Raw genomic sequence first — 19,682 nt, forward strand, 5'->3', positions numbered from 1 at the left:
AATTTCAGCCTCGATATTCTTATAAAGGAAATTCCTATAAAAAGAAAAGAGTGTAACCGGATCGTTTTTACTTGGTTTAATGGCAGTAGAAGTATTTTACACGGAAAGAGCAATGAGCTCGTTTAACCCGTTATTAAACGAGCCTTAAACGTAAGAAAGGTAAAATAATGTAGAGATAATTGCGTTTGACAAAGCAGAACGCAAACCTATTCTCGGCTTCTGGTAGGGTAACTGTAATAGGAGTAATAGCACATTCCACAGTCTTGTAAGGACACTGACCAACATGGCTCCGCTATATTTTTGCAGGGGCATCGCTCCACCGGGAAACTTATGTACTTCTGACTTCTGACTTCGTTTTCGCTCGTGCAGAGTAACGTTTCGCTCTCTGAAAATCCGAACACACTGGGTGCCTGACTCGCGCGCTTAGCGCCCACGCCTAGGATTCGAACCAAACGAAGTGTTTTTGACCTGCTTTTCATGCCTTCCTACAAGGAATAAATGGGGACGTACGAGGTACGACCAGAAGAGAAGACTAGTTCAATGTGGAAGAATTCAACTTATATGAGAACTGAAAATTTAATCAGTTTATTTAGTCGAAACTTATTTTTCCTATAGCCCATGGGTGAACGAAAGGCCTCAGAGAGAGCTGCCTTGCTCGCGCTTCAGGCTCCCTCGCTGCGGCAGCAAATATGTCCCCCGCTTCCAGCTCTAGAAAGGGGAAGGGAGAATGGTGTTGTTTGTTGTTGTGAACTGGCTCTCTCCTCCGCAGAGGCTTTTTCATAAAAAAAAATGAGCGAAAGGTCGGAAATAGGAAGAAAAACGGAAATGGGGCAAGCAGTCTCTTCTCTCTTCCCTTCGTCCCCCGCGCTCCTCGTTATTTCATTCTCTCCTGAGAGCGGTCTGAGAGCGGTGAACTGGGGAGATCCGGGACTTTTGGCCGGATTTTGATCTGGTGTGTCACGCAACATCATTTGTTGCGATCGCGAGCTCAGCGAGAATGATAAAATTTTGTAGAGGTTTGTCGTCAAATTCTCCTGTAAAATGCAGAAAGGAAGTGGACAGCCTATGGTCGTGGCTCGTTTGTTTCTGCGCGACCTTCATAATCGCGCTGACTCTTGGCACCGCGCTAAATTTTGGAATTATGTTTCCAGTGCTAATGGACCATTTTCAAGAAACACGAGAACGAACAGGCAAGTAGCATGCATTAGAGATACAAATGGTAACCCTTGGGCAAACTAGAAAAGGAACGTTACTGGAGAAGACCCCGCTGATTTTTTTTTTCTCAAGCTTTGTGCTTTCCTACAATACCTTAACTTTTGACTTTTTCTCAAGCTTGAGTAGCAAATCACCTGGACATGTACGAATTACAAAGGAAAACCTTGTTCTTCATGTCCATGAAAGTCGCAAGCATTCAAAATAGCAACATTCTTCTAATCCGATTTAGTAAAAAATCTACTAGCGTTCTCTTAATTATTGGCTTAACGCTACTCACTATCTTTTCTCTTGTAGGTAGTGAAAAGCGCGTGGCGTGACATACTAGTGGTATCATTACTCAATAAAAACGTGAACCAGTCTTGTTGTTTAGTATTGAACGACTAGATGATTTATACTAAACAATTAGATTATTCGCTCATGATTTCTATGCGTGATCACTCGATAGAAATTTCGAGCTCATGATCAAATTATTTTAAATACATGTATCTTGCTTCGTTTGTCACAGAATCTGTTACCATGACAACCAAGATTCCAAAGAAAAAGTACAAAGATTTTACAAATATGTTAGTTTTTGAGAGGTTGAGAAAAATCAGGACGCAGATTACAAAAGCTTTCATTATCAATGTACTTTGCATGATCATATAGCATGCAATCAAGCTCTCCACTCTGGGATCTCAAGCAAGGGTGTAAGAGGATGTGTCCCGCTTGGGTGGGGGGGGGGGGGGGTACTCTCAAATGAAAGGCGCGGGGATGCTCGTTGGAAATTTTGAATTAAACCTCTAAAGGAGACCAACCTGGGCATGGCCCAAGCTTTTTTTTGACCACTAAAAGAGGTAATTTTAAAACACAGAAAAACGAAAAATATAGTCTGTGACTTATGTGCAACCCTAAACAAGACCTTCATGGCGAAATATAATGGTGTTTTGCCAAGAACACCCTAAGAGAGACCAAAATCTGAAATTTACATCCCTAAGCGAGACAACCAGCATCCCGGCCCCTTTCATGTGAAAGCCCCTCGGGGTCTCACTTGAGACCCCAGTTGGAGAGCTTCCTTGCAAGCTCTTAATGATCATAAAACTGCATGTACAGAGCCAAAATAATGTAATACCAGAAAATGTCAAAACTCTCTTAATCTTACATCTGTACCATCCATTTTGTTATAACCTGGCAGGAAAACAGTGTTCTGACTTCTGTCCCAGACACGACCATGAGATCTCATTTAAGCCTGGTTCATATAGACATATCATATTTCTGAGCCGCCAGTGATAAAGGCTCATATTCAGATTTCATTTATTACCTGTGCTTCTCCAGCTCATATTAAAATACCAATAGTACCATAAAATGTGAGTAGCATTTAATTTGGCCTCCACTACTCAACGCGGCACACAAAGTGATGATATCTGGGCACGTTGGCCAGCCAAGCCACTGTGCCATTTATTTAGCTTTCATATGCTTACAAAAGCTAAGTCCACCAAAGCTGGACACGAAAACCCTTAAAACCCAACAAGTGGAAAAAAGGGGGAACGTGTACCCCGGACCAAGGCGCTGGTGCCACCCTCGGGGTTTCAGGGTATCCCAATACCTATGTATAATGTGGAATGCACACTAAAGGGTATGCCGTTACTTAAGAAAGGATATGACTACATACAACAGTAAAACTAAGTTGGTTTCCACATGACAACATTAAAAAATTTAAATGAAAACAAAACCGAACAATTTATCATGGCAAATTGCTGGCCGTAGAATGCCTCACCCTCCTAACGGCTGCAATTTACAAACTACAATCCCATAAATCGCTCGGCACCTAGCACCCATCTCCAGCCCTCTGATACTTGCTGGCAAAATAGTAATTACACGGAATGCCCGCAGGGCATGACGTGTCTAGGTTTCGGTCGGGTATCTTTTTCTTCATCGGTGTCGTAAATGTGCACATTAATTTATGCATTAAACTCTGTCCTCCCCTAGTAAGGATATATTGTTCTGATTGTCTTCAACAGAAGCGGCCCAATCAAAATCTATTTTTCAGGCACATATCACGAGAGAGGGGACCCACTCATCACTTCTGTGTGCCGTCAAATCATCATTTGATTTATTCATTAAAACTAGATTAAATTCTTCCCTCTCCCAGAAGGGATCTATTGTTTTGATTGTCTTGAACAAAAGCGGCCCAATCAAACTCCATTATCTGCGCGTATATCACGAGGGAGGGGACCCACTCATCTCTACTTGTGTGACGTCAAAGCAAATCATCTTTTGGAAAAGTTGTTTTCGTTCAATGGCGGCCACATGTCTGAATTTAAGACTCCGGATCTGCCGTTTTCAGAGAGAAAACCAACCTTTTTCAAGCAGTAAATCGAAATAATAACTTCTAGGTAGTACTCGACAGTTGAAACAGCGGAAATTGGGAGAGTTCACAGCAAAGAAAATCCGCTTTAAAAAACAGATCGAATGATCAACGCGAAGGATTAGAGCTAGAGGAGGCCAGACCAGTTCAGCAGGGTCATGACGTTATTGCATAGTTATTTCTGGTATGATTCCTAGTAACACAACGATACGTATCACGCAATATATCTGAATAAAACCATTCAGACAATTATTTCAATGGCCAAGGGAGGATAGTTTTTAAATATCTGCGAAACATACAATGGGGAATAATTGGGGCTACATTAAGCATTCCGTGTAATGCCATTAGAGGGGCATCTTGTTTATGCTAATTTAGGATTATCACAAATTACATTTTTCTTAAAACCACAGTTTTGTTATGTCTTCCAGCCTGGGTTGGCTCCATCGGCTTGGCTTTTATTTTCACTCTTGGTCCTTTCACCAGTGCTTTGGTGAATCGATTTGGCTGCCGTCTAACCTGTCTTATCGGTGGCTTATGTTGCATCTGTGGCCTGCTGCTCTCATCTCTTGCTCCAAGTGTTGCTGTCCTCTATGTGACATACAGTGTCCTGTTTGGATTTGGAAGCAGCTGCTTGTTTGTTTCTAGCTATGTGGTGATGTCACAGTACTTTGATAAGAAGCGGTCTATAGCTACTGGTATAATTTCTTCAGGAAGTGGAATAGGTGTAATGGCAGTGGCACCAGTTCTTCAAGCCTTGCTTGATTCCTATGGCTGGAAAAAGACTTATCGCATAACTGCGGGGATCTTCTCTGTGGTTTTTATTTTGTCTTTGACTTTTAATCCTGTTGTAATAAAGAAAGAAGAAGAAAGCAAACCTGACCAGGAAATTAAAGAATCAGAAAATTCAGATGAACAGTATGACAGAATGGTGAAAAAGCCAAAGAAAGTGTTTCTTGATTTTTCTGTTATGAAGGAAAAGACGTTTATGGTGCTTACCCTGTGTCATATGTTGAACAGCTTAGGACACAACACTCCTCGATTACATTTGGTAAGACTATTTAAAGAATACCACTACATAGAAAAATTTAAACCTGTGAGTAAGCAGAGGTGGATTCTGAAAAGAAGCGGAACAGCCCCCCCCCCCCCCCTCCCCCCCAATCCCCCCATACCATTTTAAAGACAGTTACAAGAGTTTTTAAATAATTGTGCAAGAAAAAAGTGAGGCTAAAAACAAAACCCAGTGTTCTCATTGTTGTGCAAAGAAAACAGGGATTTTGGTGGTAACTAGTCTCCTTTGTTGCCGTTTTTAGGCTCGTCACAATGGGAGGAGCGTTGCGTGACCGCCTAAAAATGGCTGTGTAGGAGACTAGGTAGACTGGGTTTTTTTCAGTCTGACAATTTACACCTCCCTAGCCTGTCACAAAAATCCCCAAGTATCCCCCTAGGCCACCCCCCTCTCCCTTGGGCAAGACCTGATACTCAGGTTTTGGATTTTTGTAAGTCAGTCAGTCTACCAAGGTGTGAAACATCTATGAGTGAAATGCTGAGACTCATCTCCTTCTACTCCTTTTATCCCAAATTTGTCCTGCAAATGGGTCAGGAATCAAAGATTCCACCTTTCCTAAATGACATGCTGCCAGAATTGATTTGTTTCAAATAGCTAAAGCATTCCATGCAATGTTTTTCACTTATAATAAATTTCTTTCAATTCTTCTTGACTGTAGGTAAAATTCTCAGAAGACCTCAATGTATCAGCTGAGGCGGGATCAAGACTGTTCATTTATATTGGCATAACTACACTAATTGGTCGACTGCTCAGCGGATTCATATGCAACATGCGCCGTGTAAACCCAGTCTCCGTCTACACATTTGGTCTCATTATAGATGCTTCCTCAAGTGTCTTTCTTTCTCAAGCTAAAACCTACGGACACCTTATCGCATTTTCCTTTCTGTATGGTTTGGCAGATGGTATTGTATTTGGCGCCTTTTACATTTGCATACTCAACTCTGCAGAAACCAGTAAAAGAGCATCAGCATTTGGTTTAAGTGCTCTTTGTTATGGGCCTATTATTGCAACCGGCCCAGCATTAGCAGGTATGTGTGAGGTAACTTGTCTGGTTATAAGCTGCATTGTTCAGATGCTTATTTTTTGGTGAGGGAGGAGACAGAACATAGCTTAGCTGCATTCACTTTTAAAAGTACATGTAGGTCAAAACTTGTTTTCACCATTCTGGTGAGCATGAGGTCTTCCCTTTAATTACTATTATTATGTTGAATGTTTAAAGAAATGTGATGTTTTGAAATTACATCTGATGATTAAATGGCAGATGAATTTTTCAGTGTGACACAGACATACTTGGAAAAATAAAATCCATTGGTTCTTCTTACAGTAGTCAAACCTATATGGCCTTCTAAATACTAATTCAGATGCTCTACCACTGAGCTACAGGAGACTCCTGAGAGCTACAGGAGAGCTAAGGCCATTAAACTAGGTTTATGTGACAAACACCCTGCATACTGCTAGTGTCGATAAGTGACATTTGCACAAACACACTGTTCACAAAGATGAGGGGACGTAGCTCCTGGTGTTGTGGTCTGATCTTCGAGTGTAAAAAAAACTATACTCTCATGGTTAGGTGGGTAAATGCTCGGAGGTATTAGCTGCATAAGCTTTTCTACAAGAATCCGAGGGTAAATAATTGGAGGTGAGATGAACAAAAGAAAAATTGATGTGATGTTTTAAGTCTGAATGTAAATAAATGGTAAGTGCATTTTTTCAGTCAGCAACACAGGCATAGTTGAAAAAAAGAAAATCTGAGTTGAGTTCTTCCAACAGAAGGAACTTGTTTGCACCAGTTAACAATATTATTAGGTTGATCTTTTCTTCTGTTTTTCAACATGCTGAACATTAATTTGTCACACTAAAAATTAGAGCTTGGCTCTTTTTGGTTCCACAATGTGCGACATGTTAAATGACTGGTTAACAGCATTCAACATGGCAAAAGTGATGATGCACTGTTCAAAGCTATTTCTTGAACTGCACCGCACTGGTCTGCAAACGTAAGCTGTACCCTGATGGTAAAATTGGCATGGCATGTACAATACCAGTAGCTGCTAATTAGCTGGTGGTAGACTACATGGAAAGCAAGGCCTTTATAAACCTTATTCATCCAACTTTATTTTGTAGGTTTTATGACAGATCGTCTTCTTTCCTACATTCCATCTTTCATTCTGGCTGCAGTGGCAGAATTTGTATCAGCGGCATTGTCTCTTATTCTCGTCTGTGACAGAAAGCAGACACAGAACTTAAATGACCCTGTGGAGTTGAGAGAGAGTGGTGACCTTGAATACAGAGGCACAACAATGTGGGAGACAAGCCTGTGATAACCAGATTTGTGTAGTTCCTGGAAAAATCCATACCCGCTCCATGTAAGGTCATTTGAAATTCCTAGGGGGAGGGGACGCTTAAAAGTCAAAATTTTAGAAGCAAAGTGTGAGGCTAAACTGGAATTTCCTGGGGGGACGGGGGTTGGAAAACAAAAAAACCTTCTGTGAGGGGAGTATGGATATTTTCTGGAACCGAACTGCACATTGGAATGAATGGCCTGAAATAATCTCCTTCACGGCAATCAATGAACCAGTTGTTTATTTACCTCGTAAGATCTATGAGCTGAAAAGGTCATTCAAAATACGTATGTGCATCAACAAAGTATAGAGATTAAAAGCAATGAAAACCAAACTTTGCATATTTACACTAAACTTAAAAAAGTCATTTAATTTAAAAAATCAACATTCCTCCCACTGCTTTATGTAGGACCAGAAACCAAACAATCTAGGTTAGTAAGATATTTGTTATATATCTGAGGTTAAACTTTCAAATTTAGCGGGCCGTACAATGAAATACGGCTAGCAAAATTTACCAATCACACGCGCGTACCAACTGAGAGATATATTGAGTATATTTCATGACCGCGCGGAGATACGAAATTTCTCTCTTTTCACGTGTGAAAATAACGTGTTATCTTCACGTGTGAAGATATCACGTTTTCGCGCGAAAGCTCACCTGGTATTTCACTGTTGTTTATATAATAAACTGCGAAAGGGGTTTCAAAGAATGTGAAATAATAAATCAACTTAAAAAATGATGAAAAGTTTACTTCATTAATAAACGCCGGACCCCGATTAAACGCCGGCTTCAAATAAACGCCGGGTCCCTGAGGCCAAGTTTTAAATAAACGCCGGGGGCGTTTAATTGAGAAAATACGGTAACCGTAATGTAGCGTTCTCCATTCGGGTTTACCTAAAACACGGAATCCGGAATCCGGAATAATAAAAAAAATTAAAATTCGTCGACATGAAAATTTCAACGAAGGTCGAAGTCACTTGGGAAACAGTTTTTATAGCTTTTGGAAAATTGTAATATCAGTCAGGAGCCCAGTGAAATTTTCAAAAGTTTTCCTTAGATTTCAATTGCTTAGGCAGTTGAGCCACTCATTTGGAATAAAGGTTCCCAATCGTCAAACGTACCCTTAAATACCCCCACACCTCTTCCTACTCGATAACGTTTCCTCCTGCCATAGCACGTAGATAGACAATGAAACGTTACTAGAGAAAAGAGTCAGTGTTGCGTTTATCCCCCATCAACTCTTCGCAAGACTCACTGTCTTTGCATAATAATATAAAAAAGTTTTGAAACAAGTCCGTATGGGGGTGGCTTAGGTTTCATCTAAAAAAAAAAAGCTTCGAATTGGCACCGACCCTGGATAGACAGCGGGCAAAGTTATTTATTCATCCGTCCGTCCGTCCGTTCGATCGTTCCTTCCTTCCTTCCTTCCTTCCTTCCTTCCTTCCTTCCTTCCTTCCTTCCTTCATTCATTCATTCATTCCCTTCCCTCACTCACTCACTCGCTCGTGGTTCTGTCATGCCTGCCGTCATACATTCGTACGTTCAATCATGTATGCATGTATTCATTTATGCACCTTTTTACAAAAGAGTTTCGAGCTGCCGGTACAAAGAAAACGTTTTATGTCGATAGCCTTTTTTGAAATACAGTAAGAATTTCAGGAGCCTGTGAACGATTTCCCATAATTTAGTAATTACAATAGCAGGATTTAGATAACAAATTATTTTATATTCTCTAATTCCAGATACCTTGGAAGCCGTAGATCTATTGATTTTGATTTAGAGGTAATAAGTCTAAATATTTTTTAAAGCCCCATTCCCACCCTTATGCCCAAACAATTTGTTTAGCCGTAATATACGTTAGTCACAATGTTATGACACGTGTAAAGATATATTTCCATCGTCACCATTGTGAATGCGCTAATTTGCCTACTGTTCCTGTCAAAACACCACCAATCGTACACATCTCTCTCCCCTAGCTTTTCCGAAAAAACGAAAATCCCCTACTCACAAGCCAATCAGCATACGGCAAGTTACACAGAAAAAGAAATATAGAAAGAAAAGAAAGTCTTTCCTGAATTACGGATTCCGTTTATTTGATTTTATAAACATAGATAGGTGTCGTTCTGGTGTGTTTTAAAGTTTTACGCTTTAAACGGACTGTCTTAGAATACTAACACAATAGGCTTAACTGCAGCAATTGAAATCTTAGGCAAACTTTTGAAAATTTCACTGGGCTCCTGACTGATACTATAATTTTTCAAGAGCTATAAAAACTGATCCCCAAGTGACTTTAACCTTCTTTGAAATTTTCATGTCGACGAATTTTCATTTTTGTTTTTTTATTCCGGATTCCGGATTCCGTACTTTAGGTAAACCCTTCTTCATTCCAGTATTTACAAATCCATGTGAAGTCCGCGCTTCGGTTTAATCGTTCGAGAGCTTGTGCAGTTCATCGAATTGAGATTCTCAAAATCCTCAATATCCAATTTTTTTGTCCATAAAATATGGATTCATAGCGAAGAGTTTCATAAGCCATTTTAAAGAAACTTACATGTAATATGCATGCATTTCGTCCTGTTCTTTGGTTCTTATATGTTTTTGACATTTTTGTAATTACTGCACCTATTCTAAGCCTTATTTTCACTGGACGCAGATAACCTGCAGCTACATTGCTTTTTGTTTCGTTCATTTGAACGTTCTTTTCTCCTCTCGACCAATAATGTGAGAATTTGCAAACGGTGCAGATCAACTCTCACAAAAAGCGTGCTTACGTCACAAGAAAGACAGTTTTCCTTTCGTCTAAATTGAAAACACAGCAGTTAGATTGTTTCGATCGACTTTGCTTGCTGCCGTGAGCCTCACTCTCCTCTGTGAAAACTGCTGACTAAGGACATGACAACGCTGTCCGCTACATTGTTCTGGCAACGTGTAGCTATGGATCAATTTCCGATAGGTTTGAAAGCGCCAATGAGAACAGGATGTTATATGGAACAAGATGGCACCTTTGTTTTGGTAGGAAGAATCCATACTGTACATTTTAGTTGATTTTAGCATTTGTTCTTCTTTAGTCTTACAGTATTTCCACTCTTTCGCTTAAGCTTGTAATTCCCGTAAACAAATACGTACTAGAACAACACTTTTTTCAGCCATAAATAAAACTAAAGTAAGAAAGAATATGGGCTGAAAAGGCTTGAATTTATCAGCAAAATGAATAAAACGAAACCTCAAACTTTCCCGATACAAAAAGCGCGAGAAATTGTCGGATCCGGAAACCGTCATATTTTTCTCGAGTAGCAAGGGAATTGCTGGACCTTTAGTTAACGTCATGACATATCTCGTTTCTTGCAAACATTCTTGCCCAAACATACAGTGAAAAATGAGCGCAGCAAGGAAATCATGTGAGACCACTGCGCCGTCTGGCCAAGCGTCTGGCTAAGGCCGTTTTTCTTAAAACTGTTCTAATTAAAGCCATGTGATTAGTCTTATCGTGACTTTAATCTTATGTTTGGATTCGGTGCTCATGAACGTAATATCCCAAATCAAGAACCATCATTTTTATTTATGTCTTGTGGTATTAAAACGTGATCGGATTTGTACTTCCAACAATGCGTCAAGTCAGCTTATTTTGATGCTCGCCGGGCTTTCCTCGTGATGTTAAGCTTACAAGTCGTAATCAACATATCAAGGAGCAACTTTTACAAAGTTAAAAAATTGTAGGAAGGGGTTCAGAGCTTTGAATGTGTCTACAGGTTATATTGTTGCTATACGCTATCCTATAAAGCCAAGAAACCAGCTATAACTTGTTCACCAATAATCAGGCACAATTTGTTTGATTCATGAAGAGTGCTAGTATTGATTAGTACAAGTTTAAGTGCTAAAAGGTGTTAAAACCGGTGGCGGTCACCTTGAAACCGCGAGACTTGAGGAGTTTCTAATAAGAAAAGAGCGAGCTACAGAAGTGACTTGATTTTTATTATGGAAAACAATGATGTAATTTCGTGTCAAAATACGTGATACGTTCTGAACCAATGCCAGAAAGATTTGTGAAAGGCTGCTAAGAAGGAACGCTGACTTCTGTGATAAACTACTTAAGTATATAACGTTCAAATAAAATGGTCGTAAATATATATACAGTACGTGTGCTTGTGTTTTTTTTTTTTTGCTATCGTAACAAACCGCTTAAAGTTGGAATAGAAAAAGCTTTGAAATCCGAAGGCAAAGAGAACACGAAATGTCGTCTGTCTTATTTCTTTGATGGGGTTTTTAGGTGACCCGGAAAACGTTCAAATTCATAACCATACACATGCACTTGAACGCACATGTAGTATTGATTAGTGAAATACAACGTAAGCTTTCGCGCGAAAACATGACATCTTCACACGTGAAAACAACATGTTATCTTCACACGTGAAAAGATCGCTGCTATGGTTACATAATAAATCGCGCCTTTTGCAATGATTTGGTATTTCATTGGTGTTTATGCAATAAACAGAACATTACATGGCCGCTTGGAGATACAAAATTTCTCTTCTCGTGTTGAAAAATATTTTTCAACACTCGAAGAGAAATTTCGCATCTCCTCGTGGTCATGTAATATCCTCTATTTCTCAAGGCGGGACGATTTCTCCCTTGGACCCGACCTGACAGAACTGAGAGTGCCTCAGTCATTACAACAGGAACGTGAACATTCCTATATATTTTCAAGTTTTTTTTTTTTTTTTTTTTGTACAGCATACATCGCAGTTAATGTTACCCCAGACTTGTTTGTTAAGCATTTCTTAAAGTAACAAAAGCAGTATACCGTACAGTACGTGTAACAGCAGTGCTTTTCTTGTGAATATCTGTACTTGTTGGCTCGATGCAAATAAACGCCGGTACCTCTATTTAAAAATTAGCAGTTTTGATCCGGCGTTTAAACGAGGCCGGCGTGTAATCGAGAAAATACAGTATGTTGTTTTCAGTACGGTGAATGCGGTAAAATATTACCTCTCAGTCTATAAAAAAAAAAGGAGAGATGGATGAAAAATGAACCCAGAATATTCCCCCTCCGGGAGTCGATCCTGGGACGCACTGAAGCACTGTCCCGTCCAAAATATGAAAAAGAAAAGCAAAACCACGTAAAAGTGACAGCCACAGCGGTGTTTCTTTGCTACATTAGCAAACAATTGCTTCTCACACTCTTGTTATGAAAATTAAAGTAGCAAACAACTTTAGACGTAATCCAAGTATCATTCCATTTACCTGTTCAATTGAAATCACGAGTAGGCTAAATCACAGAGCGCTTTCATTTACAAATGGTGCTAGCGACACGAAATAAAGTTTAACAGTCCAAACAAAAAATTTATTAACTGGAAAAACTCCGTTGTAACCAGCCCAGTCGTTAAATAGCGACTACAGGCAATGGCAACTGATAAAGTCCCCACCCCCCCCCCCCCCCGGCCTCCTCTCTCCATACCACTGGGGTTAGATTCTTAAATTTGAGGCATCGCTATTGTGCATTTTGTTGTCTCAAATTTGGAAGTTTACTGTATATCACGAACAAATAATCAACTGGATCAGTCACAGACAAACATCAAGGTAAACTAATCTAGATGACCTGAGCTCATTGCTGACCACAAGCCGATTAGCACGGACTCGAGATATAAAAAATAATTCTCTCACGTTCTGTCAGATCACATGATTAATGGACATTATATTCTAGGGGAAGTATCACCCGAATTTGCTGTCATTCAAAACCCAAAAATGTTTGTCTGTCAGCAGAAACAAAAAAATAATTTTCAAGTTTGTTATAAATTATCACCCCAGTGCGATAAAACTGTCGATTAGTGCCTCTGGCCAGAGACAGAGAAGGCCGGTATGGCCGGATTGAAACTTGAAAAATGTTCTGCTAATGTTTTTCAAGTTCTCGCATTTTTGTTTCCAAAATGCGCTACAGCACATCACGAGTTGTTCCTTTCAAGCATTGAGTTTTTTTCTTTCCTCTGGTCATTCTAGAATTATTTGACAGCTGATTGAAGGTCTAATTTCATCATTTTTTAAAAAGATATAAAAAACTGACCTCATGATACTTCAGTTCCCCGTTTAAATGGCTATCATCGCCCTGGGCGGTACAGTTTTGGGAACCAAGGTCCACCGATATTGTTTCCTATAACGGTTTAACCAAATCACTCAGCTAACCGCATTGTTTCGTTACTTCGTTGGAAGTAGGATATCGAGCTTGGCTCTTCACATATTTCTCATTTTCGGGCTCGCACGCCACCTCGACAAGAGTTTCCACCATATCTTTTAGCAAGAATGTCTTCAACAGATGAGGTATGCATGGGTATGCCGTTGCAATAATCTTTCTCCTTCCTGCTGTGGTCGTACGCACAAGGGTGGGGTGTGTCATCTAACATTTATTCATATCAAACCTATTCTGCACAGATTGAGGTAAAGCAAGCAGAAAACAAATTTCAGCCGAGGGAAGAGCATCCTAAAAACATTGACGACAAAGGTAACGATCATAGAAAGCTGAGTATAGGTCTATGCCCGACAACTGTTCTGCTTCCCTAAAAGAGAATTTCAATTTTATTAGCATTAAAGAGTACTAGCATCAGCTAGGGAACTGAAGCAAAGATGAGAACGACGGCGAAGGCACCCTATGTCGCAAAGCAATAGGGCGGGTTTAATCACATGTAGCCCAAGCTCGAAATATGAGCGCTAGTTACGCAACGGTTGAAAAATATAAGGATTTGTATGGGAGAAAAACGGTTTATTCTAGAGGCTAAAAATATGAACGAATTTTTAAAAAAAAAATCACCCACCTTACTTCTCTCGTGTATTTCTTGCCTCCTATGTGGTTTTTAGGGCGATTTAGCGCGATTCCAGTGAGTTTTAGTTCCATCGCTCTCTCTATATATCCGTCCTTTCCCACTTGGAAAAGGAGAGAGAGCGATGGAACAACAACTCACTACCTCACTGGAATCGCGCTAAATCGCCCTAAAAACCACATAGGAGGCAAGAAATACACGAGAGAAGTAAGGTGGGTGATTTTCATTTAAAAATTCGTTCATATTTTAGCCTCTAAAATAAACCGTTTTTCAATCCCATACAAATCCTTATATTTTTCAACCGTTGCGTAACTAGCGCTCATATTTCGAGGTTGGGCTACCTGTGGTTTAATCAAGCAAAACAATCGCCCTGGATGTGCGTTTTAGTTTTGGTATATTTCTTTGCCGTCCTCTGGAAAACAACAACGTGAAATGACCAAATTCAAGGGGTTTTTTTTGGAGAACGTGCCGTGACACACGACGGTGAATTTTTCATTCTCTTTCTTAAATCGGACGCCACGCCTACCAATTTGGTTGCTGGGTTGTTCGCTGTTTTTGTACAAGTTGGACGAGTTGAAATAATGCCGGCGTAAAGCCTAGTACAAATAAAATGAAGTTATATTTTCAAGTGACGTTTTCGTTGCCGTCGAACTTAAAAGTTCCCTAATATCAAAATAAGGCGGGACGCTTTAAAACCTCAAAGAAAACCAAGACTTTTTATTCAAGTTTTAAGGTAAGCTTTCAGCAATAATCTGGGAATAGTTACAGTCGACTTTCTCTGTAGACCGGAATGGTGTCAAATTCATGATAGAAATTGTCCTCTTGCCCGTCTCCTGGCCTGGAAGTCAATGAAGTTATATTTTCAAGTCTCAAATTTCTGCAAGGCTGGACTGTGTAGAAAACTTAACGTAACACGACAGCGACATGATAGAGACCAAACCGAGAATCAATATGCAGAATGCGGCAACCGTGGACAACTGTTTCGAGCTGGTTGACTCTCGTCAGCACGGTGTAGCACAGCAAAAAGTAGAACACCAGCGCGAGTCGAGTCTTCTACCGAATGCACGTGGTAGCCGATTTCGGATGGGCCCAAATTCAGACATCCGATCACGTCATAGCGCGTGACTACGAACAATAAACAAAAGAACTGAAATATCATGTCGCTGTCGAAATAAGTTAAATGAGAAAAGCAAAACTTTCCTTAAAAGGTTCATAGCCAAAATTTGGCCAAACCATGTTAAAAGGTACAGCATATCGGATCTAAAAAGATCTACGGTCCAAAACATAAAAGCAAACAATAAGCAAGGAACCGCACAACGAAAATGCTGCAGGTATATTTTCAAGTGACGTTTTCGTTGCCGTCGAACGTAAAAGTTCCGTAACATCAACATAAGGCGGGACGCTTTAAAACCTCAGAGAAAACCAAGACGTTTGGTTCAAGCTTTCAGCAATCATCTGCTACTAGAGTTGGAACGTGGCCTACAATATGAGACCCCCAATACCAGGCCCCGACATACCATATCAGGCCCCGACCTACCATAACAGGCCCCAGTACATTTATTCAGTCGTGCTATGTTGAAAACTCAAGTTGGAATGCTTGTGAATCGAACGGTTTTTCTCCAACGTCTGAAATAATAACATAATCTACACAAATAAAGCGTCCTCCTTCGAAACTGATCGAGCTGCTATTAAGGCGCACAGAATCAATCAACGTCCCCTTGCTGACCTTCAAATCCTTCGCCATCTTTCGTGTTTGCTAGTCTGAAATGTCAGCCGTCTCCTCCCCCTAGGGGGAGCTGGAGGAGACGGCTGACATTTCAGACTACATGTCTGCAAGTCACGCAAGCTTGTCAAAAACTGGCGCAGACTGTACGTAGTTCAGCCGGGGCTTGCGTAATTCATTTCAAATGAAAACAACGCCGCAAAATACTTCTTTTTATACAAAGCTTGCGAGAGAAAAGTCTCTCGGTTAAGTACAAACTCGCTCTAGAAGCATTGTTCCGCTCGAATGCTCGTTTATTATATCTACGTCTTCGTCGAGAAATATTTTTTGAACATATTCAATGGGGAGGTGAATAACTCGGGTGCTTACCAAATCCGCCTGAAGTCTCACTCACTTCTACGAAAGAAATGATGTTCATCCAAAACTTCTACGTACACTCCCCTTGGAAGTAATAAGAGATAATATATTCCCAAACACGCATTCAAACACAAAATAGTTTTTACTGATAACATGCCTTTAAATGATAAGTTGCACAGCCCTTTTTATGTTAAATCAAACCTAACCCTAACCAAACCCTAACCCTAAACTCTTATACCGAGAAAATTACGAAGGAATCGCAGCGGTTTGTACTGAAACACCGGTACCTGTCCGTACTGCTCTCTTCTTTGCTGCCGATAGGCAGCCTTCATATTCTTGAAGCCATCGAGAAATTTTGGTTCGACGGTTCGACCCATCGTTCGCATTAAGAAACAGCCAATCAGAAATCCTGTTTTATGGGAATGCTTGTTCCTCCTTTTAAAAGGAGCAACCAAGGAAAATACGCTCAAAATTGGCTGAAGACCCGCAGTAACACCTCAGAAGGCTCTAGAGAAAAATTTACGCGCAAAGAAATTAAAAATGGTTACCAACTAGAAGACTATATCAAGACCATCAGAAACTCAGCACATATATAACGTCGAAACTGCGACTAGGGTTTCATTCATTGTGTATGCAAACTAGGAAATAAGAAAATAGAGGGGCATCAATCCCGGTAGAGGAAAGAACATGCTTAATCTACAAAAGGAATTGCAAAGAGGACGAAGAGCATTTCTTTCATGTTTTGCGGGTATGAAAACATTAGACAGGAACTCCATTCTCTCATTCAAAAAACGGTTACTTTTTTCCGCCAACTTGAAGAGAGAGTATCATGGGTTTTTTTTTTTATATCTTTTGTTAAAAATGATGAAATAAGACCTTAACAATCAGCTGACCAAATAATTCTAGAATGACGAATGGAAAGAAATCAACTCAATTCTTGAAAGGAACAACTCATAATATGTTCTAGCGCATTTTGGAAACAAAAATGCGAGAAGTTTCAATCCATACCGGCCTACTCTGTCTCTGGCCAGAGGCACACGAATCGACAGTTTTATTGCACTGGGGTCATAATTTCAGTAACAAACTTAACCAGGATTTCTTTGTTTCTGCTGACAGACAGACATTTTTGGGTTAATTTGAATGATACTTCCCTTTTAAGCGATGAAGACAAAATTAGGTATTTACTTGCCCTGGATCATGAAAATACTTCCAAATAGTGGGTAAAATATACTCATTTCATGTTCCAGAAACGAAAAGAGATCCCTAAATCAAAATGGAATTATAATTATGAATTGTTTTACTGTTTTTATATCGATTATATTATATTGTAACGTCTTTATTTTTGTTAATTTGTTATTCTAGTTAATTTTGTAACCAGACCAACATTCCTCCCTTTACTCACACACTCACTACACAATTTGTTTTTTCTATATCGACTGACAGGAACGTCCAAAGCTCCATACACAATGCCTGCTGCCTTTTTGATGCTGGATAAGATAGAATTTCCGGTCAAGCCAGGATGCCTAGCCCCAGATAGTCCCGGAGAGGATTCTGACTTTTGGTCGCTTGGTAGCAAACTATCTGGATAACCGGTTGAGGTTAACAAAAGAAATGATGTTATGAGTAGAGCACCAATGCATAACCAAGGCCTGCTTATTAATTTGAATATAGTTACTTGAGGGACTGGTTATGAAACCTTCGCACGAGAACAATGGTGCTGCAGTTTATGTTGGAAGGGCCGCGAGCCTGCACGATCCTTTGTTTTAACGTTCACACCACAGTTAAATATCTTAACAAAAACATTTCGATTGGTCAGTTGCTCCAACACATTCCAAATTCTATTGTTGGTTGTGCAGGCGGGTCAAGGCCAAAAAGGCAAACAAAAACATATAACAAAGAAGGTTTCATAACCATTGCCTTCAATAAACTGTATGTGATTTGAAGGTTATTCGATCTTACTAATTGTGGTTTGACAAAGGTGTGTTTAAAAAATTAAAAATTTTAATTTGTTTAAAAAAAATGGATTTTTCCACCTTGTCTGTTATTCACCTAAGTATTTTTTTTCCGCGCAATTTTTTTAACATTTTTCTTTAATTTTTGGAGTAGCTTGTGGACTCCTGTTTAATCTAGTTGTTTGGCAGTCGTAGTATTGTAGAGTAGTGTCAATTGTCAATTCTAAGGCTTTTGTAATCTTAATACCTGTGCTGTAATCCGTGTAAAGCAGTTTTGAATTTGTGTCAATAAAAGTTGTATTGTTAAAAAAAAATTGTGGTAATCCACTATACGGAAAAAGATGGCGGCTGTTAGGCCTCGGCGGATTGTGCTCCTAAAAGTGGCATATTATGCCACTAGCAGTGCTCGAAATTTTTCCAAATTATGCCAAATGATTATGCCAGAATTCCCAAATTATGCTCCTGATTTCCGAAATTATGCTGACAAAATGACGTAGATTCTGTACATATAGGCGCTCAAATGGCGCAATAACGACATCAATTATGTTGGAGAGGCCGGATGGGAAACCAGGTCCAGACTCCTCCAAAAGGTTAACCGCGCGCGCAGAATTCGCCAAAAGAGGCCTAGTAACTAACCATGTCAGAACAAACACTCATTGCAAGAACATACTACCTAAATTTAACTTATTTCTGTAGAAAATACACAATATTTACTAAACTTTATGAATTTATGCTCCAAAAAGTGCTAAAATTTGCTAATTATGCCATGGCGGTGCTCGTTTAAAAAATTATGCTTTTTTGCTCCAATTATGCCAAAAATTATGCTAGCAAAATCCGCCAAGACCTAGCGGCTGTAAATTTTATCACAATACCTTGCGAACCTATTAACAGGCACGTAAAGAAAGCCACATTTTTTTTGCGTAATTCATCCCTGTGCTAACAGCATTGTGTATACTAGGTTTGAAGTTTTTACAACCTTTCTATGTGTTTTCATAAGCTTTTTTAGGGTTTTCGCACGCTAAACGAGTAAATGTACCAGTCACAATCCTTTTCGGTACGACGGATTGGTCTTTGTTTCGTAAGAAAACATTTTCTTGTTTATCTTACTGATGTCTTCGTGAGAGTTAATAATTTTGAACTGTACCACTAATCCTCCTTCAGGCGGAGCTGCCTTCCAACATTCTGTCTGTTTGCTGTGCGAGTCCCGGACTCCGTCATCACTCTATAAATCCGTAACAGTGAAAGTTTGTACATCGGTTGTCGACGAGCTTTTCTTTCTTCAAAATAAAAAAAGAAGGCATCACCGCAACGATTCGATTTAGCGCCCTCCTTTCAGTAAGCGCCCCCTATTACGTCAGTGCCTTTATTCCAAAAGCACCCCCCTTCAAATATGTTTTGTTAATAAGTGCTCCTATTACGTAAGTGGCTATATTCCATTAAGCGCCTCCCAAGAGAGCTTGCTCGCAGGCTAGAATATGTTTTGTTAATAAGCGCCCCTATTACGTAAGTAATACGTAAGCGCCTTTATTCCAATAAGCACACCGGTTACGTAAGCGCTTATATTCTAACAAGCGCCCCTATTACGTAAGGGCCTTTATTCTCATAAGCGTCCCCATTACATAAGCGCCTTTATTCCAACCAGCGCCCCCATTCTTTTCCTTCTGCTGCACCAGAGAGCTTTACCAGCAGATGCAAGTGACACTGAAGCTATCGATGTCGTATAGACCAGTGATTTTCAAAATTCCTTCATATTAACTGAACATTCAAAGCATATTTGTTACTGTTACCGTTTCTATTATTGCTCCTTTTTTTAATCAGCATATTAAAGTTTTGTTCGCACGTTCAGTTCTAGTCTTCCTTGAGGCACCAAAAGTAA

The 19,682-nt window shown here is 39.8% G+C and overlaps 1 protein-coding gene and 1 long non-coding RNA gene across 2 annotated transcripts; both read left to right on the forward strand.

Annotated features, from left to right (window-relative positions):
- The first annotated feature begins 923 nt into the window (after positions 1-923).
- On the forward strand, positions 924-12,328 carry LOC146482463 (monocarboxylate transporter 4-like). The gene is made up of 4 exons (XM_085107302.1): positions 924-1,190; positions 3,988-4,607; positions 5,284-5,653; positions 6,747-12,328. Exons 1-4 carry the CDS (start codon positions 998-1,000, stop codon positions 6,941-6,943), a joined length of 1,380 nt encoding a protein of 459 aa, XP_084963428.1. The 5' UTR covers positions 924-997; the 3' UTR covers positions 6,944-12,328.
- A 746-nt stretch (positions 12,329-13,074) lies between these two features.
- On the forward strand, positions 13,075-18,120 carry LOC146482464 (uncharacterized). Its single transcript, XR_014864116.1, has 3 exons — positions 13,075-13,277; positions 13,389-13,458; positions 17,298-18,120. It is a non-coding gene; the product is annotated as an uncharacterized LOC146482464 (long non-coding RNA).
- The last annotated feature ends 1,562 nt before the right edge of the window (positions 18,121-19,682 follow it).

This window comes from Pavona decussata, unplaced genomic scaffold (genome assembly GCF_977016875.1).
Source record: "Pavona decussata unplaced genomic scaffold, jaPavDecu1.1 SCAFFOLD_46, whole genome shotgun sequence".
In the NCBI taxonomy this organism is placed as follows: domain Eukaryota; kingdom Metazoa; phylum Cnidaria; class Anthozoa; order Scleractinia; family Agariciidae; genus Pavona; species Pavona decussata.